The sequence below is a fragment of the Phyllopteryx taeniolatus genome, chromosome 21, assembly GCF_024500385.1.
Source record: "Phyllopteryx taeniolatus isolate TA_2022b chromosome 21, UOR_Ptae_1.2, whole genome shotgun sequence".
Taxonomy (NCBI): domain Eukaryota; kingdom Metazoa; phylum Chordata; class Actinopteri; order Syngnathiformes; family Syngnathidae; genus Phyllopteryx; species Phyllopteryx taeniolatus.
The window spans coordinates 14,034,238-14,061,131 of NC_084522.1; the positions used below are offsets into that span (position 1 = coordinate 14,034,238).

The 26,894-nt window shown below is 43.3% G+C and overlaps 1 protein-coding gene across 1 annotated transcript; it reads left to right on the forward strand.

The window, feature by feature from the left end:
* The first annotated feature begins 757 nt into the window (after positions 1-757).
* LOC133471358 (adhesion G protein-coupled receptor B1-like) lies at positions 758-20,683 on the forward strand. Its single transcript, XM_061760816.1, has 31 exons — positions 758-1,561; positions 2,820-2,969; positions 3,055-3,153; positions 3,244-3,408; positions 3,508-3,672; positions 4,121-4,285; positions 4,438-4,602; positions 4,688-4,789; positions 4,910-5,016; positions 5,109-5,303; positions 5,667-5,735; positions 7,379-7,487; positions 7,821-7,964; positions 8,061-8,130; positions 8,420-8,522; positions 8,927-8,970; positions 10,929-11,055; positions 13,852-13,955; positions 14,056-14,158; positions 14,243-14,393; positions 14,520-14,589; positions 16,058-16,124; positions 16,230-16,315; positions 16,672-16,843; positions 16,941-17,036; positions 17,119-17,158; positions 17,258-17,874; positions 17,974-18,009; positions 18,116-18,220; positions 18,464-18,514; positions 18,744-20,683. The coding sequence occupies exons 1-31, from the start codon at positions 820-822 to the stop codon at positions 18,942-18,944; spliced, it is 4,620 nt and encodes a 1,539-aa protein (XP_061616800.1). The 5' UTR covers positions 758-819; the 3' UTR covers positions 18,945-20,683.
* The last annotated feature ends 6,211 nt before the right edge of the window (positions 20,684-26,894 follow it).

The following is a 26,894-nucleotide window of genomic DNA, read 5'->3' on the forward strand; positions in this document are numbered from 1 at the left end:
TGAACCTGCTGAACTGAAATACACGACGGATGACTCAGCGGAGACAAATTGCACTGAACGCGACTGAGTGGCGTTGCCGCGCAACCAGTCGAAGCGTCTCCTGTCTATTCAGCTCGGGCAGGTCAAGTGGAGATCTTGAAAGTGACTTTTTGCATAGTGCACGGTTGCATAGTCTTAAGAAAATGCAATCTGCCTTAAGCATAGTTGCAAGATGTGTGAAAAGAAATGAAATGAAAAGTTCATTCATCTGCATGCATTTGCATTATGATTCAGACTCGTGCATGTCTATATTCATCTCAGGTGCGCTTTGGTACGAAACTCATTAGTGATACCCGAGCAGGCATGCAATCAGTCTCTGACACGAGCTAATCATTTGTCTTGTTCACTCTGTCATATACGCCGTGCCTTGTGCAAAAATAAAGAAAGAAATCAAAATGCATCGAAGTGGCCGCCGTCGCTAGTGGTAATGCGTCGACGGACGTCAGACTGACGCAGATGCTTCACAGTTTAGTCGTGTGTGGGAGGAAAGACTAAGAGCTTGGTGACACCAGGCTTCTGTGAAGGGGCTGTAATTGCAGTTTCATCACAATTATCCTGCAGAGAACTAGCCAGTTTGGTTCATTCACGCTATACTAAAGCACTATGATCCTATACAGAGGCAGGTCAAGTCTAACTTTTCTTAGTCACATGTGTTGTGGTTGATTGTCCATATTTGAGAATTATAATCACCGTGTATTGTATCCTGTACTTTCCCTCTGCAGCTCCCCCCTTGGCATCGCAGGTTGTCTGACGCACGGAAACCTGCAAAAGACGAAGCAAATGCGATTTAGATTCTCAGCCCAAGCTGAGCCAATGGCGTCGTCAGCTCTTTCCGGGCCCCGTGTGGCTCTTGTCCTCCTCTTCTTCAGTTTGACCTCCTGCACTCCTTCCAGCCCGTCCTCCGACACCTGCGCAGCCCTCGAACAAAGTCGCTTCTTCGGCGTGTTCTCGTCCACGACCAACCTGCCCTCTGCGCCGTGCTCCTGGACCCTGCAGAACCCCGACCCCCGCCGCTACACCGTCTACATGAAGATCACCAAACCGACCGATTCCTGCACGCCGAGGCAGATCAGAACCTTCCAGTTCGACTCTTTCATCGAGACGTCGCGTACCTACCTGGGCATGGAGAGCTATGATGAGGTAGTCAGGCTGTGTGACGCTTCAACCACCGTCACCTACATTGAATCCAGCAAGCAGTTCCTGCAGATCCGCAAGGTGGCCTCGAGTAACGGCCTGGAGATTGAGAATACACGGGACAAGAATGCCGTCAGCGAGTTCAAGGCTGAGTTTCTAGTTGTGGGGAAAAGGAACCCGAGTATGCCCGCCTGCCAGATGCTGTGCCAGTGGCTGGAGAAGTGCCTGTCTACTAGTACCCACGAGTATCCCTGTGGCATCATGAACACCCCTTGCCAGTGTTGGGAGACCCCAAAAAGAAAGCCAGGGAGCTGCTTCAGGGGTGGTGTCTACGTTGAGAAATGCGTTCCAGTGCCCAGAGACAACGAACAAAACGCTGAGATCATTAGTAAGTGTGGCACACGATTGTAAAACAAACACCATCTTCTCCAGTCGTTTTGTAATGTTACCCGCAGGGCTCTACTGCTTGAAGCAGGTTATGTTCTGCCAGCTCCCCAGAACCTCCTTCTCACTCAGTGACCCTTTAATTTGTGTCTTGGAACTACTTTGTCAATGCCGATGATAACTGTCTGTAGCGCACAAGTTCAGGCAAGGGATGTGCACTCTGCTGCCACAAACTATTAAGAAGCAAATCGAAGGTGTTACGGGAGTGCACCCTAAGCCTAATTGAGTGAACTACCTGAAGCACACGCATCATTAACTGCCGGTTGCGTTGCAAGTCAAGCATGTTAACTTTGGCGCTCGGATGCGGCGGCTGTGGGTGCGTTTATGTCGGAGAAAAGGTGGAAAGGAGCACAAAGACCTCACAGTCAGCTGGCGGTGAAAATCGAAGCACACTTGCGGTTGGCATAGCAACGCTGCTGTCGGCCCCTGCAGTGATTTGAAGCAATTTCAGGCCGAACAACTATCAGCTTTGAGTGCTCAGACAAAAAGTGTCGTTAAACACAGTCTATGCACTTCCGCTCTGAGGAGATACATGATAGGATTGCTTGAGTCGCACGCTCCATGCATTGCATTTTTGTGATTTGATCATATCCACTCCCATGCAAAACATTGTATACATGGCAAACTTGACATGTGTTGACCTTCAAACTCTGCGGATACAAGTGCGTAAATGATCCTAGCTACTCATTAAACCCACGACACTATTGTCTTTATACAATTGTAATTGCGGTAAAGACGTGCTTAGACATACAGTAGTTCCTACACTTTCACAAATTCGTACACATTCATTCATATCTCAGAACTAACAGCACTTCATTTTTCTGTCCGCTATTTGGATGAATTGCCTCATCCTGGCACTTCATTAACGGGAACGACGGCTCGAGTGACAAAGAAGGTCCATTTGTAAAAGAACCAAAAAGGGAACTCTGAAGACACTAGAATGCATTGACGTTTATCCCAAAATGTAATTAACATCTTCAGAAAACGTGGTGCAAATCATGTCTGACCTTTTGATGGCTAAAAACTGCCAAGAATTCATATACTCATATCAGTAAAAGTACTGCTAATTCATTTTCCAAAGGAAATTCAGTGGTTGTATGTCTTTGCCATTGTTGATCAAAATATGACCCACATACAGTACAATACACTGTATACACGCGTTCCTGTAGATATCTATTCAATGGCTCCATTTTGCGCTGCAGAAGGCTGGGCTGGTTGGAGCCGTTGGTCAGTTTGCAGTCAGGAATGCGGGGGTGGCGTCCAGGTGCGCAGCCGAGCCTGTCAGCCCGATGACGCTGTATGCGAGGGGACCGTTGAGGAAGGGCGGGCATGCAACCCACGGGCCTGTATAGGTAATGCCATGTTCGATCGTTTGGCTGGGGCGTTGGGCTGTAGCTGGACCCCCCTTCAATCCAATAACACTTTCTTCTTTTCCAGGCAAAGAACGCAGCAAGAGCCAAGGTCTGAGGGCCATTGTTGGTATGAGGAGAGACCATGCCGACGATTTTAGCTTTGGAGGAGCTGCAACCCAAATCGGTAAAATAATCCTGGTTTACTTTGCGCTTACTTTATGCTAGTTTGATGAAGTTTTCCAAAGTTTACCAACTGAACCGTGTTTTTCTTCAGCAACTACTAAGACGGACGAGTGGTCCCCTTGGAGCGCATGTTCAGTGACGTGCGGAGAAGGTTGGCAAAGCCGCACCCGTGTCTGTGCGACTTCCTCCTTCGCCACCCAGTGCACCGGCCCCCTGCGTGAAAACAGACCTTGCAACAACACGGCCGTCTGCCCAGGTGACTTCCTGATTCCCCCTGTATGGCATGCAGATGAGTGGGATTTCGTAATGCTGTATATTGTGGCCGTTGCATGACGTTCATTTGTTTGACTTGCAGTTGATGGCACCTGGGACGAATGGACCCCGTGGAGCTTGTGTTCATCCACATGTGGTCGTGGTTACCGTGACCGCACCCGCACATGCAGGCTGCCCCAAAATGGAGGAGAGCCTTGCAAGGGCCCTTCAAGACAGAACAAGCTCTGCAACATTGCTGTATGCCCTGGTGAGTTGTTTGTGTCAATGTCCTGTTCCTGTTCCTGTTCCTGTAGTAAAGATTACAAATCCCGGTGAATTTATCACACTGAATGAGGCACAACTGCAGATCCAAACTCTCTCCATAGTATTGATTGAACAATAGGCAATGCTTATAAAATTGGGCGTCAGGTTTTATCAGGTTTTCTTATTCAGGTGAAACATATTACAAACATCATAAGATTTGCACTACTGCCAAGTGCAACCACAATAATAAACATATTGCGAGTTGAATACATTTGCTCATTAGATTGTACAGGCGTGGTGGTGCACAGTATAAAAATTGACAGCAGTGAATTTAAAGGAATATAATCAATCAAAACTCTCAAACGCACCCAAAGTTGGTGAGTTCAGTGAAGCGTCAGCGCCAATTATGTTGTCCTTGTTCTCACCAAATATGCTTCTGTGCTTCCATCTAGTGGACGGACACTGGAACGAGTGGTCGGTGTGGAGCCCTTGTTCTGCTTCTTGCTCCAACGGTACCATGCAGAGAACACGAGAATGCAACGGCCCATCCTACGGAGGCTCAGAGTGCCACGGGGGCTGGAAAGAAGTCATCAACTGCTTCCTGAAAGAGTGCCCTGGTAAAGAAAACAAAATCAATGTTAGCTTTAGATTTGCCAGTCGCGGTGTGAAAACAAAAAATATATAGATATAGATATAGATATAGATATAGATATATAACTCATAAGACATACAAATCCAGATGTCAGAGTGTGTGCTACTGTCTGTTTAGTTGATGGGCGCTGGCATGCTTGGAGCTCGTGGGGCAGCTGCAGCAGGACTTGCGGTGGCGGCATCCAGCAGAGACAAAGAGTTTGTGAAGGGCCTTTCTTTGGTGGGGAGCCTTGCCCTGGTGAAAGAGGAGAGCAGAAGCGCTGCAATGAGAAGAGATGCCCTGGTTAGTCATGTCAATGTATTCCAAAATAAATAGCTCCCGGTCAAAGATCGTTTTAGAAGCTAACGTGATTTGTGCAATCCTTCAGAGCCCCATGAGATTTGCCCTGAGCAGAACGATGGAGATGTTGTGTGGAAGAAAACTCCCGCTGGAGACATGGCTGCCGTCTCGTGTCCGGCTGACACCGCAGGTACAGTGGCAGCAGGTGGTCGGGTCGCCGCAAAACCTCAAAATCTTACCGAGTTTTTGTCGTGTTCGATTTAATGATATCTCTGTATATGTATTTACCTGTATGCTTTCTGTCACACAGGTCTGATTCTTCGCCGGTGCAGTCTTAATGCTGTCGGCCTCGCCACCTGGGAGAGCCCAACCTACATCAAGTGTGTCTCTAAGAACTATGAGAACATTCAGATGCTGGTAAGTTCCCCCCAAAAAAGGAACCCCATAGGAAATGACAGCTCCCGAAAGCAAAATCATTGCGGTGAACATTTCCACTCTCCTCCCTGTAGTCACGAGACTACAGCTCCAAAACAAAGACGGCACAAAGCGTAGATGGCATCGCTGAGGTGATTTCACGTCTGAGGTTCTTAACCGATGAAGGCGCAACATTCAGCGGTGACCTCATGGCCGTCATGGAAATCCTCGAGAACATCACCGAGACGTACAAGGCGACGAGGCTGAGGCTCAGCAACGCAGATGTAGAGGTAATTCCCAAAAAACAAAAAATGGCTTTGAAATTTTGTTTGCGGGGAAAATTGGGAGTCGGGTCCAACATCAGTGGCGTCAGATAACTACCGAATGTACACTTTACTTCACAGCTGCCCTATACTAACAGCATTGGTTTTCACATTGCTGGAAAAAATAGTAAATACTTTTAAATTGACAGTTTCCTTTAAAGCACACGTGATGCTGTGTGTGTCCTCCTTTTTTGACAGATGGTCCTATAAATGTCATAGAGCACTGTATATGTTTTATGTATCTGCGTCGAAAAAAGATTTGACTTGATGAAGCTGTGTCTTTGCTAGACAGCTTCTTATACATTTGTCTCATTTTGTTTTGTTTTGCAGAACTATGTCCAGACCATCAGCAACCTGTTGAAAGAGGAACATCATGACAAATGGGAAGAGGCACAGCTGGTACGTGAGAAGAGGGTGTCTGACATTCTTTTTCTTTTTTTGGGTGGGGGGGGGTGTGATGGACATATTCAAAGGGTGTCAGCGTGAATGACAGTTTGGTGTGAAAAGAAGTCTGAGCTCATTAGAAGGCAAAACTTGCAACAAATTGCAACATCAGATGTGTTAACGACTTTAACACTTTCTTTAAACTTTTCAATCTGAAGGTGAAGGTTCACAACTTCTTTCTGCCTGCTCCTATTGAGCTATTCAATTGTTCCAGGCAAAATGGCTGCACATTTTCGTGCAGAAAAAAAAAAAAAACCCAACTGCATGACAAATCGGAATGGCGAGTGAAAGTAAACACTTGACGGTGAGCATGAGAGAGAGAGAGAGAGATTGACTCAGGGAAATACACAGCGCCCACTCGCCAATCTGTGACTTTTCCACGCCATCCTACAAAGCCGTGCCGGCTGAGAGGAGACACAGACGGCACGCATCTCATAGAAACACACACGTTGCGCCCACATTGCTGCGGTTTGTGCGTCAGAGACACGCAAGTCAGGGACAGCCCTCCCCTCCTGCTAAGTGAGATGGTGAGGAAATTCTGTAGAGATACCAGTATGAATCAAAGAGCCAGTCCATTTATGACTTTAAGGAAGTTCGGGTTGCCTAGCAGCAAGCAAGGCTTTCACTGCAGCGGGCGGACTTGGGCATAGAAAACACATAATGGATAGTTAGTCATGACGGAGAGTCTCCGCTTTCTTTTGACCACGTTCACATTTTGACGTGATGGTTTTTCATTGTTCACGAAGTCATGACATTTTGTGCTCGGTATTTCCTGACAGTGGCAGACTTTGTCACGACTTATGCATTCAAGGCATCAATAGAGGCGTCACGAGGATGCGCGAGAAAATACTACAATCACCAAAATTGAAATACGGTAGCAATTGTTCGTGAAACTTAAATATTGTTGTAAGCTGCTGTAACATTATGCACTGTTTCAACATTAGCACGACACTCACGCGTAGAAAGCTTTTATTTTAAGAAAAAGAAACCAAAAACTCAATGATTGAATAGAAATGTATTGCACATGTTTGAAAACAAACAGTGTCAAAATGTATTGCACTTCCAAACAAAAACTGTATTTAACACATGTACTGTACCGAATTCCCCTCAAAACGTAAGCCACTGTAATATTATGCACAATTTCAACATTGAATTCGGTGAATCACTGCGTAATACTACAGCAAGCCAGTGTACTACTGCTACAAAGTAGCACACGTTGAGAACCACCGCTATATTTCATGCAGGATAACTTCACTTAAATAGCACGTCTGCCCTACGGTTCTGTGTTTGAATCTCGGCTCGGGCCCTCCGGCGTGCAGTTTGTGTGTTCTTGTATTTTTCACACTTCCTCACACATTGAAAAATGCGCGTGTTAGGTTCATCAAAGACTTTCAATTGCCCATAGGTGTGACTGCTTGTTTGTCTAAATGCGCGCTGCAATTGACCACGACCGATCCAGGGCGTGCACCGCTTTTCTCAGCTGAGCGTCAGCTCCAAAAAAGAAATGAATGATGGTAGTCATCTACAGTTATGCATCTATAGTTGTAAGGATTTTTTCCCCCCCAACTTTCTTTAACCCTCCTGCATTTCTCATACAGATGGGTGCCAATGTTAAGGAATTCTTCCGTCTCGTCGAGGAGTCCGTGAACGTGATCGGTATGCAAATGAGCGGCTTCCAGGACATTTATGAAGTCACCGAGAATTTAGGTGAGCCCTAATTTCAGCCCTCTCACGGCTTGTCAGGATGATTTGTCCTCACGAGTGCGTCGAAACATCTCTTTGACAGTGTGTCACATCCATCAGTCAAATAAATGACTTGCTGTCTCCGAGCTTGTCCTGCATCGGGCATTAACGCATATGACTTTTAGATGAAACAATCTGTCTGTCGGAATAACTGTAAACTTCCCACTGTGAATCACTCTGTGTGACTTTCGAGCTGTGGGAACCGAAACGTACTTGGCAGTTCTTCCTCATCATTCTTCATCCAAATAACTAAAGTAGTCCTAAGTGTTGTGCGCTGTGCATCTGTTTCCGTTTCAGTGCTGAGCATCCATAAGCGGCCGACTACCACAAGCAACAACTTCACTTTCCCCGCTAAGGGCTGGAGGGGCATGTTAGACTGGGTCAGGACCGCCGAGGAGAAAATATCAGTTTCCAGAGATGCTTTGGCCGTTGAGCACAGTGGTAAGATGCACATTCAAAAAAATCCATTATTCTCACAGACATTCTAACGTGAAGTAGGATAAGTCTGTTTTTAAGCAACCATTTGCTTCATTTCAGATGGCAATGGTGCATTTGTGACTGGTATTGTCCTCTACAGAAACCTCACTTCCTTTCTTTCCTTGCAGAGGTAAAGCATTTTTCAATTTCATGTTGTTTTGCTTTTTTGGGGTACATTTGAATGTCATTTCTATTCAAGACACAAGATGGCACTCACACTACTTCCTCTGTATTAGCACTTTCTATTACACAATGGATGGATGGATGGATGGATGGATGGATGGATGGATGGACATTCTGTTTTGTTAGTTCGCCACTCCCAAAACAAAATGTCTTTGGAAAAGATGAGTTAAGATTTAAGAGTGGGTTACACATACAGTGGATGCATTATTGACTGTATCTTTTTGGTCTTTTTGTAGCAACAGCACTCTGCTCAATTCAAAGGTAGTGACAGTGATCGTCAAGCCTACACCTGCCCTTCTGTCTTCTCCCGTCGAGATTGAGTTCCCGCATCTCCACAACGTAAGTCCGTGACAGTCGGCCAAACTCATAAAGCCTCGGAAAATATACCAGCTTCCCCTCAGGGTGTTTTCGCACCGCGCCACACACGGAGCTTGACATTTTGTTGACATTTGCGTTGAAACTGTGACATTTGCTCATAAGTTTGCCAGCTGAAACCTGCCACAATCACAGCCAAACCAGCTGGTCAGTTGGTGATGAGGAATCACAGTAATTGGCCCAATAATGAGCTTCTGTAACTGATAAGCAGATGCACATATGCACGCATATGTGGCGAGAAATGTGGGGAGGTGGACAGCAAGGTGTTGCTTCTCACGCATGTCTAGTATGACATATCAAACGACACATTTCTTTTTGATGCAGAATTTCTCACAGTGTTGTCTCTATCTGCCTCTCCCTTTGTTTAGGGCACTATGAATGAGACATGCCTCTCATGGGACGAAAGTGAAACGTAAGTTTTGACTTGTGTATTTCTTTTAGTGTCCAAATCATTACTCACACATCTATTTTTCTCTCACGGGTGGCGATGTCGCGGGCCTTCTTTTAGTCATGCATCTGTCACCGCATAGACCATTCATCCACCTTGAGACTCACCAGAGGGGGACTGAAAATGTTGTTTCATCCCTTTTTCATGGCACACAGGCCAGAAAAAGGTTGGCCTTTCTTTTCTAGCTCAAGCATCTTTGACATGCTTGCTGTCAGGCAGATGCTTGCAGAAGGGTCGTTTAGTGTAGAGCTGGGCTGCTTCAGTTAGTCACATGGCCATCTGTACAATACACGGGCGGCAATACCATGCGCATTCATTTGCACACTAAACATGAATTACACTTGAGAAAAACGTGATTCCCAGAGAATCTGTTTACTGGGAAGATAGAGGCAGTGCAAATGGAAGAGAGTGAAGCTGTGGCTAGGGGCCAACAGGGTCAGCGCCTGTGTGCAGAGGCAAACAAAGTATGTGGAGCGCTGAGATGACTGGAAGCGTTCCATTAGCTCCTCAAATGAACAAAGGCAAGATGCAACATTTTTAAATGAGCAAACACTTCCATGCACATTGAATAATGCAGACACACGTTAATGCAGAGGTCAAACCCCCGAAAGACCATCCATGACACTTTGTATTAGGTTTGACCTCCAAACTGATGCCCCATTGTATTCACATCCGATTCATCCTGATAGTTGCTTCTAACATTTTGGTTGATGAATATATTATAGCACCAGAACAGCTCTTGGTGTGGTGCCATGCGGTGCAATTCTACACCAATGCAAACAATAAACAAAGTATCAATAATACTTTTCAGTGTCAATCAAAATTCAGCACGATCATCTTTGATTTTCGAAAAAAAAAAAACTGTTTGATACACCTCTCGTATTAGATCTCCTTAGTGTCCGCTAGTGGTCATAATGTGTGTATATTGTACGGTTGCAACCATACGACCTTTTTAAAGAATCGATTCATCTGTCGATTGAATCAATGAATCAGAGTTTGAAACAATCATTTCCATCCCTTTATTCAAAAACAGCACATTATTTCAAATTTACATTGCAGAAAAAGCACAAACACACATTGACTATCATTGATTTACTGGTTTGGTCCGTAACATGTCAGAAAATGGGCAAAGATGTGGATTGTTCCGTTCTAAAGTAAAAGCAGATGTTTGCGAATATCTTATTTTAGGTCAACACAGAAATAATCAGTTTGCTTTCATGGAGAACTACAGAAATGTGACAATATTTACCATTGAAAGGCTGAAATTCTGAGCATTTGGACAATTTTAAGTTGAACATGATCGGTAAACGATAAATCGATTATCAAAATAGCTATTGATTCATTTGATAATCGATTAGGTGTCAATTAATCAATCGAATGTTGTATTTTTGTTTTTGTTCTCCACTCGCGATTTACTATTTACTATTATTTGGTCGATATTATTGTATTTTCTTTATTTTATTTTTTTTCTCCAGATGACCAAGCATTGTTTGCTTTTGTTTTTAGCTTTATGTTTCTATTCCAAAACAGTGTTTTTGGCCCACAGTGGCTCGGTATTGCCAGTAAAAACATGATGACTTTAACAAAAGATGGTCCTCATTATATAAACATCGATGTTTTATGGAGAGACCCATCACGCCTGCGAATTAGAATACGTAAAATAGTTTAGCACATAAATGCAAAAGTATCGCTCATGACCGTGCAAATGACCACCTTATTTATATTAAATGATCTACTGATTGAATAGCTTTAAAATAGAATGTAAAGCACATATGTCAAATGTGTCAATGGCGTTGAATCTGTGCCTCCAAATCCATAATGAAGACGCATTTTTAATGAGCTGTGTCAGCTCTGAAAGCAGCCTGTCCTTCCCTCTCTTCTCCTCACACCGGTGGGTGCCTTTGCTCTCCTCCCCTGTGCAGATCCTCCCTGCTTGGATCGTGGTCTGCTCGGAGCTGCAGAGCCGTAGCCGTTCATTCATTCAGAACCAAATGCGTGTGTGACAGCCCCTCCACCTTCGCCATTTTAGCGCGCGTCAACTTCGACTCGGTAAGTCTTTGAAATCCGATCCTGCAAAAGCTTTTGTCTCCTACTGTAAAGGTTTGGTGCTGTGTGCAAATGCCATGCAGCATGCACTTGTGGGTTTTCGAGCCATTTGTATCTCGCCTCTTTGTCTCGGTGCAGCAGTCACTAGTATGGAAATGAGATTTTAAAATGAAAGAGGGCAGAAACTGATCATGTAAAGGCGTGAAAACATATCATCCCATAGCATTAGGCGCTCGGATTTTGTGTTCAGCATCTTTTGTACTACCGTGAGTACTCTTATTTGCTTGCATGATCATTTAGAATCAAAAAAGATGTTTATAGATAGCTATAAATGACATGATTATTTTTGTAAGTAATCTCTATCTTTCTTGTTTTGCATGAAATCAATGCTGATGTGCTTTGTGTGCAAATAACCTCTGTGCTCACAGTGGTCTTTTTTCACGCGCAAAAACAAACAAACAAACAAATAAAATTACAACGTTATTTCCCCTGGAGACTGTGTTGCCCCAGAAGCTGCTCAAGCCAGTTGCCATGGCAATGGCTTCTGCAGCACAAACTCGGCCTGGGGGATTTTTCATAACTGAGAAGCTGGGGGCCAGAAAAAACACATCCCCCCCCTTCCTTTGCCCCTCCTCTGACAGAGGAGTTGATCTGGCCATCTCTGCCATGCGCCAATTACTGCTTCTGACAGTAAACAAACAAGAGTTCAATATTATTATTTTTTTGCATCCTAATCAAAAATAAACACTGGTTAAGAGCTGTTGACTGCAGTGTTTTTGTGCTGCCAGATCCATTCAGTGCCAGTCGTTTACATCCGAAATTTGAGTCTGCATCTGCTCTCTCTTGGCCACCTCAAACTCCTTCTTGACCTTAAGCTGTTGAAACAGGCAGTCTCACCAATCATCGGCCATTATCTCCAAAGTCTCAATTATGACCGCCCCCCCCCCCCCACCCCTCCCCGCATCGCCCTCTCTCCTTCTTCAGCCTCAGTGTGTCTGACAATGCCAAAGATGTGAACCAATGAGAGGCAGATGTCTGGTTATGCCTTGACGGCTCCCTTTCCCCGACCACCCACACTTGCCGCCGTCTACTCTTTAATGTGCACTGTGGACATTTGCAATAACATTGCCCTGCGAGCGTTATGAGAATACCAGCATGAGGCAGAGAGGGAGCGGGGATGCGGGAACAAAGCGAGACGTTGCAGTGTTTTAGCTGACTTTTGATGTTGTCCCATTTCAGAAGCTTTCGTACGATACGATACAAAAATGTTGGTCTAACAGAATTGCCCTTGTCCATTGTATCAAGCGGTTATTTCTGTTCCAAAAGAAAACATGTGATGCAGGCGAGGACAGACATAAGACATGCTTCATATTTAGGTCAAAGCCAGACACATATAGAGCAACCCAGATAGAGAGGCCTCGAGATTCGATGGGAGCTGATGCAAAAGATGCAAGGGTGGCACGCTGATATCTGCCATCTGTTTACTTGTAATGCTCCTGGGTTGAGTGAAATAAATTAGAAAGTAGATAACTAAAATAGAGATCCTTGAGTGCTGTTTCGTACCATCCAGACACAAGTGACCAAGGTATTAGAAAAGAACGCCACTTGCCATTTATGGCCTCTATAAATCCAATGAAGGCCAAAGCAATGTATACTTCTGCCCGCGATCCATTAGCTCATTTGATATCACATAACACATGATAGCAACACATTTCAGCGCATTTCTGTCTCTCATGTTGCTTTTGTCATCACCCTAAATCATCTTTTCCTTTCAGTATACAATACTGATGTGGTACAGTATTTCCTCCAGATAGCTTGATCAGTGCGTTGGATCAACTCAAGCCTTATTTATATTGAGAGCACTGTAGATGCAAGACTACAGCGATCTGCATCATAATCATCATAGTCTGCTTGCCTGCAACCAGTAAAGATGCTAATAATTCAGTGGTACAGTGTTGAACTACAGCCGCGCAAACCTCCACTGGCCTGTTGTGCACATCACAACATGACTTCAGAACCAGAGAGAGATTTTCTCACTCGTTTAGAAAATGGCAATTAATGGGAGTAATACCTCTGGTGGCTCAAAGAAATTTGCTCCATTGCGATGACTAATCTACAGTTCAGCGAGCTGGGCAATCCGCCACCTCAAGGGTGTTGTGGCGCCGTTCAAAGGTGGAATTTGTGTATGCAACATCGCCGTTGGAGAGGAAACAATTGCTGCTCCACTTCTTCCACCAGAGGGGAGGAGTTTAAATCATGAGATTGCCCATGCCACTGGCAACGGCAGGTGCTAAAATGCTGTCAGAGATGAGAATAGGGCAGGCGGTGACAGATTAATGCATTGGTGATAATGCTCCACCTGTTCACCCCTGCAGGGTTGAAGCTTGGCATAAACCCATTGTAGGGAAATGATAAGCAAACAGCTGAAGCGGAGAGGAAAGACAAGCTCAAGTTGTCTGTTAGAAGGTTGCTGCATACAAGCTAATTCTTTAATGTGAACAATCTCTTTTCTTGGTGAAAGGGGATAAATGTGCAGTATCTTTGATTGAAAAGCTCATGCCGAAATGAAGTGTGCCCGACCATTTGTTTAATTTGCCCCTTCATCTTTACGACATGTTCACCTTGAGGTCACCTTGTCCGAGCTGTGGCCCGATTGTGCCATTCAGATGTTCGCCTTCAGGGAGCCGTCTGCTGTTCCAGATAATGCACATCTGCAGGCTTCACTTCTATGCGTATGTGGATCTCAGTGCTGGTTATGTGCATCTCTTAGAGGCCATGTCTTTTGTCTCCTCTCTACAGATCATGGACAAGGCGCTTCTCCCATCCGTGACTCTCATAGTTGGCTGCGGGGTATCTTCTCTCACCCTGCTCCTCCTCATCATCATCTACGTCTCCGTGTGGAAGTAAGTCAACCTATGAGCAAACTCTGAAAGGTCGTTGGCTCTCTCTCCTCTGTAGCCAAACTCACACATTTCTTTCCTCTTCTCTTCCAACTAACCCCAGGTATATCCGCTCTGAGCGCTCTGTTATCTTGATCAACTTCTGCCTGTCTATTATTTGCTCCAATGCGCTCATTCTCATTGGACAAACTCAGGCCCGCAATAAGGTTGGTGCTCCGCTCTTTTCCCAATTCCAAGGCTATCTAAAGCTCACTGCTTTGGGTAACAGCCATCTCCACTTCCCCCTTCAGGTGGTGTGCACACTGGTAGCAGCTTTCCTGCACTTCTTTTTCCTTTCCTCTTTCTGCTGGGTGCTGACAGAAGCTTGGCAGTCCTACATGGCGGTCACTGGTCGTCTGCGCAACCGCATCATCCGCAAGCGCTTCTTGTGCTTGGGATGGGGTAAGCGCACCTGTCTTTCACTTCTTTCTTTTCTCTCTTTCTTTGCCTCATCTTGCTTGAATGCTTTTCAGTTTTTTGTCTTCATCAAATACTCTAACCCTTTTGGCAAATTGTTTATTTTTATAGGCCTCCCTGCATTGGTGGTGGCCGTGTCTGTGGGTTTCACAAAAGCCAAGGGATATGGCACCGTCAACTAGTAAGTCTTATGCTGCTTTTTTATACTTTCAAATTTTAACTTCTTTTTAAATTATGGCGACTTGAAGGCACTTGAGAGTTTTTGCCTATTTTTTGTAAATCATAAATTGTACAATCTTTAGAGCAGAGGTTCTCAATCATTTTACACCAAGTACCACATCAAAAAATACGTAGCTCTCCAAGTATCTCCGTCAGGACCGGTAGCGTGGTACTTGTAATACTAATAGGTTAATTTCATATTGTAAACCCCTGTAATGTGCATTCTGAACATTAGCTCTGTGGTTAAATGCTCAATCTCATCGAATAGCAATGACCTATGGGGTCCCTCAAGGGTCAGTTTTTGTACCCCTCCTGTTCAGCCTGTATATGCTACCCTTGGGTCAAATTCTTCAGAACTTTAATCTTGACTATCATAGCTATGCAGATGACACACAGTTATATCTAGCAGTGTCTTCAGATGACTACAGTTCAATTGAGGTGTTGTGTCACTGTCTAAAACAGATGAATAACTGGATGCACCAAAGGTTTCTTCGATTAAAACACAACAAAACTGAGATAATTGTTGTTGGCAATAAAGAAAAGAGTATTCCTGTTAGTAAATACCTGGAGTCACTCTCTTTAAAAACCAAAGACCAAGTCCGAAACCTTGGTGTTCTTATAGATTCCGACCTGACTTTCAACAGTCATATCAAATCAATTACTAAAACTGCCTTCTACCATCTGAAGAACATATCCAGAGTGAAGGCTTGCATGTGCCGAGCAGACCAAGAGAAGCTCACCCATGCTTTTATCTCAAGTAGACTTGATTATTGTAATGGTCTTCTGACTGGACAGTTTAAAGAGCATTAAACAGCTGCAGCTCATTCAGAATGCTGCGGCTCGGGTTCTGAACAGAACAAAGACGTCAGAGCATATTACTCCAATTCTAAAGTCTTTACACTGGCTTCCAGTCACCTTGAGAATAGATTTTCAAGTTCTGCTACCGGTCTATAAATCACTAAACGGTTTAAGTCCTGAATACATGAATGAAATACTTATGGAATATAAACAGACTCAGTTCAAATAGTGGAGCGCAGAGTCCAAAGCAAACATGGCGAAGCAGCATTTAGCTATTATGCTGCACACAAATGGAATAAGTTGCCAACAGAAGTGACGTCAGCCCCAAGTGTGCATGTTTTTAAGTCCGACATGAGTATCGACATGAGTAAGAAATGTACCTAGATGAATGTTTGAAAACAAATAGTTCTTAAAGATGAAATGCAAAGAAATAGAATTTAAAAGTTAAATACAACTGAACTGTTCATAGGTAGTGAGTCTTTGCATACCACTAAAGATAACCCATGTACCAGTACTAGTACTGCACTTTGCAAATCACCACTTTAGAGTCATTGACTTTGGAAGTTACACTCTATTTTGAAAAAAAAATGTGTTTGGTCAAGTATTAAAGTATGCTAAAAAAATTTCTTTAGCTGTTGGCTCTCTCTGGAGGGCGGGCTTCTCTACTCCTTTGTTGGCCCGGCTGCTGCTGTTGTTTTGGTATGTATCTGATCAAATTACCACATCTTAATCCATCCCAATGTGTGTTCTATTACTCCATGTATTTCCCATTATAACACTTATCCTCTCTTTTTTCATAAACAGGTAAATATGGTCATTGGTATTCTGGTCTTTAACAAGCTCGTATCCAAGGACGGCATTACCGACGTGAAGCTGAAGGAGAGAGCTGGGTAGGTTCTATTGATCTTGCATTAAGGTTTTGTGCTTATCGCCCACATCAGTGCCATCACAGCTGTATTGATAATGTGTGGCGATGTCAAGGCCCTCAATCAAACTCCTGAAGGACATAAACTATATGGACAAAACTAAAAAGGACGCACCTCTTAATCAATTGACAGTTGGCCTTAGTTCCAACTACATGCTAATTCTTCACCCTTCTATGCGGGAGTAGTTTGGATCCCAGTGTATAAAACAAGGGTAATTTTGGACGAGGTAACTCCAAAAAGGCAAAAATAAAGGGTGACTTACTAAAACAAGTGTCTGTCAATAGTCATGCTGAAAATCTCTATCACCCCAACCCTTGCAGGGCATCACTGTGGAGCTCCTGTGTGGTGCTGCCTCTCTTGGCCCTCACGTGGATGTCTGCTGTACTGGCCATCACAGACCGCCGTTCTGCCCTCTTCCAAATCCTCTTTGCTGTTTTCGACTCCCTGGAAGGTTTCATCATTGTCATGGTCCACTGCATCCTCCGTAGAGAGGTGAGGGAGACTTGATAAAGTTGTTTCAATTGGTTTTGCTTATGTGCTTCTTCTGAGCTGTGGTTTCAATGCAATTTCCTGAATAATTCCTCTTTAGGTTCAGGAAGCTGTTAAGTGCAGGGTAGTTGACCGCAAGGATGACGGCAATGGAGATTCTGGAAGTTCACATCACAATGGCAACAACCAGTTTACGGTACATTTCTTTGCTTTAGGGCGTCCTGAATTTTCTCCCCTAATGAACATGTGCATTGATGGAATATCTATTCACTTTTCAGCAGTCGGATAATGAAAAGGATGGAGATTCATGCAGACAAGGTAAGCGTAAACATTTACATCCACTTTTTGCCTCTAACAATGTTTCATTTGCATTTCATTATGAATGCCTTTCATTATGATTCTCATTTTTCTTAAAAGGAATGAGCGGCTCATCAGAAGAGAAGATGTCCCCCCCTCAAATGCCTCTTCCCATGGGCCCCAACTTCCACACCCTGCCATCCAACAAGACCCACATGCAAGCAGTTCCTGAATATTCCAGCCACACTCTCACCTTGAAGAGAGAGAAGAGCCGCCTGGGTGGGGGAGGCGACCCATCCTGTGGAAAACCCGTGTACGTGTGTGAGGGTGAGCTCTTCCAGCAGTTGGATGTTGATCTCGCTCGGGTTCAGGCAGAGGGCGGAGTCTCTGACGGCAGCGGTTACGTGCTCATGCCCAACACGACGTCCACCCTGAGATCCAAGCCCAAAGACGACCCGACGAAGTACACCATCAGCGTCGAACAACTACCGCAGGCCAGACTCATGCACCTAAGTGGCCCCTTTGCTGAGCCGCAAGCTGCCTTCGGGATCAAGCCAATTCCCTGCGACCAGGTCAGCGTGTCCTATTCCGAGAGGGACTCACCCATCCAAAACATCCACAACATGTCCAGCGAGTCTCACATCACTCACAGCAGCCTGGAGAATACCTTTGAGTCGATGAACTCGATGATGTCCAAAAGCGAGACCATCTCCACCTTGTCCATGAGCTCCTTGGAGGTAAGACTGAAATAATCAAATGGATTGATTTGAATTCCTATGTTTCTGACCTTCTAGTTTAACTAAACTAACCTGTATTTGTTATATCTTATTTTGCAGCGACAAAAGTCCCGGTATGCTGAGCTTGACTTTGAGGTAACTATCAATCAAATGTTTTCAAACAGCATATTTATGATTATAATCCATTATTTAAATGTGAATTTTTATTTTATTTTTATTTTTTTATAAATGTGTTCTATAGAAAATAATGCACACAAAGAAGCGCCACCAGAACATGTTCCAGGACCTGAACAGGAAGTTACATCATGCGGATAAAGACAGAGAGTCGCCCGCCTCTGACAGCAAGGTAACATACAGTATTATCCACTGTATATACCCATTACTCATCATCGTACCAAAATTAATTTCTAGTTAATATAGTGTAAGAAAAAATGGACTAAAAGTATCGTATCAGAGGCAAGGTGAATGTTATTATGATAAAGGAGTTTGGTGGTGGAAAAATGCCCTTAAAAAGAGCAAAGGATATTTGTATTGAGTTACAGTTAACATGAGGTCATTTGGATTACATTTTCTTCCTTGCTTCCTACAGTCTGTGAGATGGAGCGTATCATCAGCAGGAAGTGACAAAACGAACCACAGCGTGAGTGTTTTTAATATAACCTCACAATTTCAAATTAACTACCTGTCAAGACAAGGCACACCATCAGATAGAGGATTACACTTGCCTCAAAGGAGGAATAGTTTCCTCCATAGACAAATTTCATTATGATGGAATGAAGCTCATTTCATTTTGATTAGATCAGACATTTCTCTCAGATGATGAGTGACACCGTTGCTTCACTGAGTCTCGTCCTATTGTTCTCCATCAGGACAAACAGCAGGGTCCCTTGGAGAGGCCATGGGAAGGGGTACGGGGCTTACCGCAGCAGTCCCCCCCCGCGTGGGTCCGCAAAGACTTGGAGCCTCTGGCTGCCTCACCGCTGGAGCTGCACTCTGTGGAGTGGGAGAAGAGCAGCACCCCCATCCCCCTGGTGGGTCAGGACATCATTGACCTGCAGACAGAAGTCTGAGGGCAAGGGGCTAGCAAGCAAGGCCGCGTTATTTTACCTCGGTTACCTTTTGGGCTTGGGCTCCTGTATTGGTAAAATACGAGAAAGTACGAAAGTTAGGAAGTGAGAAAGTAGGTCCGAGAATCTATGTCTTCAAATCCTCAGCCAGAGCAGGAAGAAGGGAGCGGGTGGGTTAAGAGTGGACGATAGAGTGGGGTGGTTTATTATCGTTGCCTCTCTGAGTGGACTTGGCTCGGGAGGTCAAGGGGCTGGTGGAGAGTTCCGGGGTCCAAATAGAGCAGAACTGGCTGTGGTTCCCTTAGTGTTCCTGAAACCTGGAGTTTAGATGGTGTGGCTCATGACATCTGCTGTGCTTCTTCTCACACTCAGCTCAACTTCAGAGACAAACAAAACAATATATTATGGGATCTCCTCCCTGCTTTTGGGGAGGAACAACCAGAACTCTTGGATGCTCCTCTTCCAGCCCAGTTCCCTTCCAAAATGGGAAAGAGCAAAAGCAACCCGGTTCATATTTGGAGTTTGATAGGCACAGATTTTGTTTCTTGTTCAATTTGATCCTTTCGATTGGTTTTCACACCTGGAAGTCTTTTTTTTTTTTTATTTTTTTTTTTAAGCTCTTAAGAATCTTCTGTGATACATTATACTAAGATCTATTTAGGCTGTTTGTTAATGATTATTTTACAGTTATCATTACCACTGTTATCTTGTTTGATCTATGTTTTTTCATTCCTTTCCTTTTTCTTTTTTTTTTTACTGTGACCTACAACTTTAAGCTGAAAAAAGGGGAACACATCTGTAATGTGTTGTGATCCATTATGCTCTGCATTGGGACAAACCTACTGAGTGGTGATGGAGGTGGTTATGTGTGTGTTCCTGGTTTCTATTGCATTTTGCCTCGATACCAAAACACCAGCACCACAATACAGACTCTGAACACGGAGCAGTACAATGTGGGAATTGCTGGGTGTGCGTTTGAAGAGAAAATGTGGATCCAAGGGTCACGGTGAGACCTTTCATCATCACCCATTTGTTTCTCAGCCTTGCAGGACTCTTTGGACAAAGCTGAGGCTCCTGGCACTGATGTGACAGTGCGGTCTCAGGGCGTCAAGCCTTCAACACATTTGTGTTTTAACCATCAGTGTGAAATGGTGCAATATGATGGGCGCTTGATGCTCAAGCAGGACTGATACTGTATTAGGTTTTAAGCAGTTTTTTCTTACCGATGATTCCAATATTTTATACCATCTTCCTCATATTTACAGAGCATATAGACGCTTTATGAGAATATTGTATAACAAATCAGTTTTAGTAATTCAAGGAATTTATTGACTAGAGATTTGTTAGCATAAGACTCCATATTTGGAGGTGTCTGTGACGGGTAGATAATTGTACTTCTATAAATGCAAACAGTGTATAGAATGAATGAATATCTCTAAAAATGTGCTTCAGGATATTTGGTATTACTCTCCACTGTGTCGCGATGAGTAATGGAACCTCATGTCTACTGTAAAAGTGTTTTTGATAACTTTGTCACTTGTTGTCAGTAATTGTAACCTTCCGAGATTTTATCATTTCCTTTGTACTACCCTCGGTCCAATTCATACCTCAACAGACTTAACCATTTGTAATCTCTTGTCATGACTTAATTTTTGTTTTTATCCCTTCCCCTAAGTGTACATTTTTCACAGCACAAAATGAATGTTATTAATTTGAATAAAAATACAGATATATTACATGAATGAGGTGTTATGTGGATTGTTAACATCATAAAGGTTGAATCAGATTAGTATAACAATTCTGCGACTGACTGGCGACCAGTTCAGGGTGTAGTCCGCCTTTCGCCCGAAGTCAGCTGGGATAGGCTCCAGCATCCCGCGACCCTAACCAGGATAAGCGGTGTTGAAAATGGATGGATGGATGGTATAACAATTGACATGATTGTTTTGGATTGAAATGTGTTGATGGAACAAAAGAGGATCGGCAAAAGGGAGACATTTTGTAGATGCACAGAGAAACTGATTTTGTATTTGTAATCTTTTTTTAATCACTTTATTAAAGCCTCCAGGAACATCTCTAAATATAGTCATAATGTGTTGGTACCAAAAAAAGCAAGCTCTTGAGTTGATAAAAGAGCATCTTTCCTCTGTTCTATTTTCATCCTTTGCAAGGAGGCAAATCATGACAAAGGGAAACATATCTGTGATTCTAGAGCAGGGGTTGACACCCGTAGGCTCCAGCGCCTCATGTGTCTCTTTCATCCTTCGGCTGTGGCTGTCTGTGTCTTTGCAAAATAAATCATGAATATTCAATTTAAATTTGCCGTTATATTAGTTGGTCTGCTTTTCAAATGTCACTCTGGATCTGAAGATGACGGTACTCTTGTATCATTCAAATAAAAAGTTTTTTTTTTTTTTCGTTGCTCGAAATATGCATCCAATGTACGACACCTGACGCCAAAATGTATAGATCCTTCAGTTTGACACCTGTGTGCTACATGAACTATATTAATAACAAACATCGCTCACATAGTCTCACAGACAGTGTTGGGAAGATTACAAAAATCACATTTACCCTGTAAAATAAATATTTTAACTGACTATTATTTCGCAAATATACATTTTACATTGTTAACAGTGTAAATAGTGCTTTTTTTTTTTAACCAGGTTGACAGCTGACTGCATGCTCTACATGCGATAAAATGACATAACAAAGAAACATTTTCGGTGTGCATTTTTGGTTCGCTGCAGGTGGATAATTTCAGTTTGGCTTTAATTCATAAATATGAGGACTCAAATAGACACTATTTTGTTTGAAAGTAAGCTTCTATGAAATGTCTTTTTTCCAGAGTTTTTGTTACATGCAGTCGTAAAATTTTGTGTTCTCTGTAGCAGTTAACTGGTTTTATAATACACTTATAATACTTTATACATATAAGGGGAAAAAATGCAGCATTATCCTCCCTTTAGATGTGAAAATGGTTTTGTAGCTCCCGGTGTTTTTTTATTTTGTTTGGTTTTTTTTCTGTTCTGTGGGAGACATTCCAAATGGACCCTTCTCAAATACTTATATTTTTGCACAGTTTCCCCACTTTAATGTTTAACATTATCAAATAACTGTAAATATCAGACAAATATAACCCAAGAGAACTTAAAAAGCTCTTTTTAAATAGAGATTTCATTTATTAAGGTAAAAAAAAAAAAAAAACTATTCAGTTACCTGGCCCTGTGTGTAAATGTAAAGGCCCCCTAAACCTAATAACTGATTGGGCCATCCTCAGCAGCAACAACTGAAATCAAGCATTTTCTAGAACCGCCCTCCTTCAGGATTTTTTGTTCAAGAGCAGAATTCAGGGTTCCATCAACCACAGCAAGTTGTCCAGGTACTGGAGGTGCTAAGCAGCCCAAGATCATCACACTACCACCACTATGTTTGTCTCTTGGTATGATGTTCTTTTTCTGAAATCTTCTTTTACTTTCGGCTTGTCATCCTTTTCCATGTAAGCCTATCTCCTCGAACACCAACTGCCCTCATGTCTTCCCTCACGACATCCATCAACCTTCTCTTTGGTCTTCCTCTAGCTCTCTTGCCTGGCAGCTCCATCCCCATCATCCTTCTACCAATATACTTACTATTTCTCCTCTGGACGTGTCCAAACCATTGAAGTCTGCTCTCTCCAACTCTCTCCAACAGGGCTGATCCCTGATGCAGTCCCACGTCCACCTTAAATTCGTCTGTCACACCTACAGCACACCTCACTGCTGTTCTGCTGCCCTCGTACATGTCCTGTATTATTCTAACATACTTCTCTGCCACTCCAGACTTCCGCATGCAGTACCACAGTTCCTCTCTGGGTACTCTGTCATAGGCTTTCTCTAGAGCCGCAAAGACACAATGTAGCTCCTTCTGACCTTCTCTGTACTTTTCCATCAACATCCTCAAGGCAAATAATGCATCTGTGGTACTCTTTCTAGGCATGAAACCATACTGTTGCTCGCAAATACTCACTTCTGTCCTGAGTCTAGCCTCCACTACTCTTTCCCATAACTTCATTGTGTGGCTCATCAACTTTATTCCTCTATAGTTCCCACAGCTCTGCACATCACCCTTGTTCTTAAAAATGGGCACCAGCACACTTTTCCTTCATTCCTCAGGCATCTTCTCACGCGCTAGAATTCTATTGAACAAGCTGGTCAAAAACTCCACAGCCACCTCTCCTAGATGCTTCCATACCTCCACAGGAATGTCATCAGGACCAACTGCCTTTCATTTTTCATCCTCTTTAATGCCTTTCTAACTTACCCCTTACTAATCATTTCCACTTCCTGGTCCATCACACTTGCCTCTTCTACTCTCCCTTCTCTCTCTTTTTCCTCATTCATCAACTCCTCGAAGTATTCTTTCCATATATCTAGCACACTACTGGCACCAGTCAACATATTTCCATCTCTAGCCTTAATCACCCTAACCTGCTGCACATCCTTCCCATCTCCATCCCTCTGTCTAGCCAACCTTGTATAGATCATTTTCTCCTTCTTTAGTGTCCAACCTGGCATACATGTCATCATATGCCTCTTGTTTGGCCTTTGCCCTGTGTCGCATCTCAATGTATTGCTTTTGCCTCTCCTCTGTCCTCTCAGTGTCCCACTTCTTCTTAGCTAACCTTTTTCCTTGTATGTTTTCCTGTACTGTGAGGTTCCACCACTAAGTCTCCTTCTCTCCTTTCCTGCCAGAAGATACACCAAGTACTCTACTGCCTGCCTCTCTCATCACCGTGGCTGCAGTGGTCCAGTCTTCTGGAAGCTCCCCCTGTCACACCTCTTCCCGAAAAGCTGCACAACATTCGTCCTGTCTCAGCTTCCACCACATGGTTCTCTGCTCTGCCTTTGTCTTCCTAATCTTCCTCCCCACCAACAGAGTCATCTTACACACCACAATCCTATGCTGTCTAGCCACACTCTCCCCTACCACTACCTTACAGTCGGTAACCTCCTTCAGATTACATCGTCTGCACAAGATGTAATCCACCTGCGTGCTTCTACCTCCGGTCTTGTAGGTCACCCCATGTTCCTGCCTCTTCTGGAAAGAAGTGTTCACTACAGCCATTTGCATCCTTTTTGCAAAGTCTACCACAATCTGTCCCTCCAAGTTCCTTTCCTGAATGCTGTACTTACCCATCACTTCTTCATCACCCCTATTTCCTTCACCAACATGTCCATTACAATCTGCACCAATCACGACTCTCTCTTTGTCTGGGATGCTCAGAACTACTTCGTCTAGCACCTTCCAGAATTTCTCTTTCACCTCTAGGTCACATCCTAGCTGTGGGGCATAGCCACTAATCACATTACACATAATACCCTCAAATTCAAGGTTCAGCCTCATCACTCGATCTGATACTCTTGTCACCTCCAAGACATTTTTAGCCAACTCTTCTTTTAAAATAACCCCGACTCCATTTCTCTTCCCATCTACACCATGGTAAAATAATTTAAACCCTGCCCCTAAATTTCTAGCCTTACTGCCTTTCCACCTGGTCTCCTGGATACACAATATATCAACTTGTCTCCTAATCAGAATCAGAATCATCTTTATTTGCCAAGTATGTCCAAAACACACAAGGAATTTGTCTCCGGTAGTTGGAGCCGCTCTAGTACGGCAACACCTTTGAGACATAAAGACATTGACAAAAACAATCACTGAGCAATAAAGGATTGCTAGTTATCTGGTAATGCCGGTACCATTTTTTATTTTTTTTTGGACAATTGTCCTCTAGCACTTAGAGCAGTTTGAATAACTAATATAGCAATTCACCGGACATCATCATGTCAACCAACTCCTGAGATTTTCCTGTCATAGATAACATCGTTTTCATTCACAATGAACGACTATCTCAGGGCAGAATCAGTAAGTGTGGTCGTTCACTGAGTGATGTCGTGTGTGTGCGTGTGTGTGCGTTTGTGTGTGTGTGCGAGTATACATAATGTACTTCTATAGCCTTAAAGGTCCTGTGCAGTGTTTATGTATATTTAACAAGCTTCGCACATCACTTGACATGCGCCTCTTTGTGATTTCTGCTAATATTCACACCAAAAGCTTTCTATCCGCATTCTGCACCACCGCATGATAAGCACAACTCCTGGAGTCTGCTTTGTAGCATCATAATAAAGGTTCTTAAAATAAGCAATAAGTCATTGAGTGTACTTATTTTCTTCTTTAATGTCGTCACTTGCAGATGAAACAGGCAGACAATAGCTGTCAGTGAGCTTGATGTCAAACTGACTGACAATTACACTGACAAATCAGCATGAGTATCAGGGACAATGTGGAAAAACAATTCTACTTTATTTTATGCACACTTATTTTAGGCACACTCCATACAGTTTTACACAATCATGCAACCAGCCTAATTTGACATAGTTAAATACACACATATTGTATACATACAGGTATGTGTGCAGGCTCTTTGCTGATGTCAATGTGCCCAGCCCCAAATGTCTCATCACAATTCTGCACATCCATATTAAAGCATGCACATACATAGTGCACACATACATACAAGTCCCAAGTCTTGCCCCGACCTCCACCCCCTTCCATACCCCCTGATGTGAAATGCAGTATCAATTAGCACCTTGCTGGCAGTAGCAGTGAGATCTTGGGTTGCTCTTAAATGAAGGCGGTTGCTATAGAAACAACAAATGCTGATGTTCACCCTTGATGAACGAGCAATGAAGACTTTACAGAGAGAGAAATTAATCTATTCATTTCTTACTTATTAAAAGCAAGTCCAAAGTCAGTTCAGGTTCGGGTCACTGGTTGTCTGCCATGTTGTTCCATTTTATTTAATTGTATAACACATAAAGTGAACTAAAATAAGTCAACATGCCAAACTGTCATAAAAGTATGCAGAGAACTAAAATACTGCATTATAAAACTAAAATAAAGTAAAAGCACAGACCCTTTGAAGACACCCAGGTACGTGCACAGACATTTTTGGGGGCAGGTGCTCAAGTAAAAAAAAAATAAAAAACAGGGCATCCATCACCAAAATTATTCATATTATTAAGAAAAAACTAGAGGTGTAACAATTTGTTTTAACAACGATTCGATTCCTGTGATTGGCTCGCAACCAGTTCAGGGTGTACCCCGCCTCTCGCCCAAAGATAGCTGGGATAGGCTCCAGCACTCCCGCGACCCTTGTAAGGATAAGCGGTACAGAAAATGGATGGATGGCTGGATCGATGTACGATTCGATTCGTATGACGATTCACAGTTGCCGATACGATTCAAGGGCAACATTTGGTTGATCTTGAATGATACAACACAAAACGAGTGGCTTGAAATCAATTCGCTAACTTTTTAGCCAAACATTCAACCTGTGTGACTGTGAAATAAATGCCTGGATACTGGACAGCCCATTGGCAGGCTTTGATCTAGCACAATCGGGTCGACTTCGTGCAATGCATGAGGTTGGGCCATGTGTGGCATTGGAAAGGGCAGTGAAACTGTAACTGCAAAGGTTGACTGCATGAGCTGTTAAGCGCTGCGTTGGGAGAGAAGCAAAACAAAACAGTGACTTCCACTTTTCAGTTTTGCCTCAGCATGAGGCAAACTCTGACAGAAAAGCACTTGCAATCAATTTAACGCAATAACAAATGTTTGTTGTTATTATGTAAACATAAACAATGTGGGCTTTCTAACAGTGACAGTGAGGCCTACAAACAAGCAACACCTGATGGTGGCTGCAATAAAGGCCTGCAGGGAAGCAACTCTAGAGAGGAAACTTGAAATCTGGTGATGTCGACTGTCTCTTGACTACAAAATACTTTCATTAGAATATTACAGGTTATGGTTAAATTTACAAATATAGAAATTGTCCAAATACTTTTAAGCCCCTAAAATTGACATATTATACTTAAAATGGCTGTAATTAATTAACGGTAGCTGTAATTG